This window comes from Tachysurus vachellii, chromosome 26, assembly GCF_030014155.1.
Source record: "Tachysurus vachellii isolate PV-2020 chromosome 26, HZAU_Pvac_v1, whole genome shotgun sequence".
In the NCBI taxonomy this organism is placed as follows: domain Eukaryota; kingdom Metazoa; phylum Chordata; class Actinopteri; order Siluriformes; family Bagridae; genus Tachysurus; species Tachysurus vachellii.
Genome location: NC_083485.1, coordinates 702,164 through 703,957, shown reverse-complemented (window position 1 = coordinate 703,957; position 1,794 = coordinate 702,164). Strand labels below are relative to the sequence as shown.

The following is a 1,794-nucleotide window of genomic DNA, read 5'->3' as shown; positions in this document are numbered from 1 at the left end:
TGTCATCTCTCCACAGCACCTTATTATAAAATGAAGCTGGTTTGTCCGAATGTGTGTGTGCAGACCTCAAGCGACTCCGTTTGTGGCGTGTGTGCAGAAAAGGCTTCTTTCGCATCACCTGCCTGTACAGCTTCACCTTGTGAACAGTGACACCATCTGCAGCAGGTTGATGTTGTAGGTCTTTGGAGGTGGTCTGTGGGCTGTTTTTGACCTTCTCACCATCCTTCGCCTTTCCAATATTTTACGTGTCCTGCCACTTCTGGCCTTAACAAGAACTGTACCTGTGGTCTTCCATTTCCTCACTATGTTCCTCACAGTGACACTGACAGATTATATCTCTGCCATAACATTTTGTAACCTTCCCCTAAACCATAATATTGTACAATCTTTGTTTTCAGGTCATTTGAGAGCTGTTTTCAGGCCTCCATGTTGCCACTCTTCAGAGGAGAGAAAAAGAGAACAACAACTTGCAATTGGCCTTAAATCCCTTTACTCATGATTGGATGAACCTGTATATGAAGTTCAAGGCTTAATGAGCCACCAAACCAATTGTGTGTTCTAATTAATCAGTGCTCAGTAGTTACAGGTATTCAAATCATCAAAATGGTGAGGGTGTGCAAATTTATGCCCCTGTCTAATTTAGTTTTGATGCATATTGCACATTTTCTGTTAATCCAATAAACCTCATGTCACTACTGAAATATTACTTTAGTGTCCTTCAGTTATTTAATAGATCAAAATGAAATTGCTGATAAAACACCCAAATATTTATACATGAAAATCATGGAAATTGTCAGGGGTGCCTAAACTTTTGCATACGACTGTACATGTATAAACACAATTCCCCCTCCCCACACACACACAGTTACATGTATAAACACAATTAAACCCACACACACCCGCACACACACACACACAGTTACATGTATAAACACAATTACCCCCCCACACACAGACAGTTATTAAACATACACACACACACACACACACACACACACACAGTTACATGTATAAACACAATTACCCCCCCACACACAGACAGTTATTAAACACACACACACACACACACACAGTTACATGTATAAACACAATTACCCCCCCCAACCACACACACAGTTATATGTATAAACACAATTAAACACACACACACACACACACACATTTACATGTATAAACAAACTTAAACTCACACACATTTACATTTATAAACACACTTAAACTCATACACAGAGACACACACACACAAGAGCAAATAATTTACGTTCATGTAGAATTACTCACAGATATCAAATTTGTTTATTCATTTATCTGTCCATCATCATCATAAAGTGATAGATAGATAGATAGATAGATAGATAGATAGATAGATAGATAGACAGACAGACAGACAGACAGACAGACAGACAGACAGATAGAGTCTTACCTACAGAAGCCACAGTGTGTGAAATAGAGGACAGAAGCGAGAGAAGGAGAAGAAGCATGACGAGTGAAGAAATGAAGTGTATGTTTCTCCGAGACTGTGGAGCCTGTACTGAGGAAACCCCATGGAGAGAGGGAGAGAGAGGGGGGGAGCTAGAGAGAGAGGGGGGGGGAGCTAGAGAGAGAGAGAGACAGAGGGGGAGAGAGAGAGAGAGAGAGAGAGAGAGAGAGAGAGAGAGAGAGAGAGAGAGAGAGAGAGAGACAGAGGGAGAGAGAGAGAGAGAGAGAGAGAGAGAGAGAGAGAGCGACAGAGAGATAGACAGAGACAGAGTGAGAGAGAGACAGAGAGAGAGAGAGAGAGAGAGAGAGAGAGAG

At 41.6% G+C, this 1,794-nt stretch overlaps 1 protein-coding gene across 1 annotated transcript in view; it reads right to left on the bottom strand.

Annotated features, from left to right (window-relative positions):
• Nucleotides 1-1,514, bottom strand: part of rxfp2l (relaxin family peptide receptor 2, like) — a 19,827-nt gene extending 18,313 nt beyond the window's left edge. Inside the window, exon 1 of the mRNA XM_060862807.1 lies at nt 1,424-1,514. Within this exon, the coding sequence (XP_060718790.1) occupies nt 1,424-1,481 (58 nt within the window). The 5' untranslated portion in view covers nt 1,482-1,514. The remainder of the gene's footprint in view (nt 1-1,423) is intronic.
• Between the last annotated feature and the right edge of the window lie 280 nt (nt 1,515-1,794).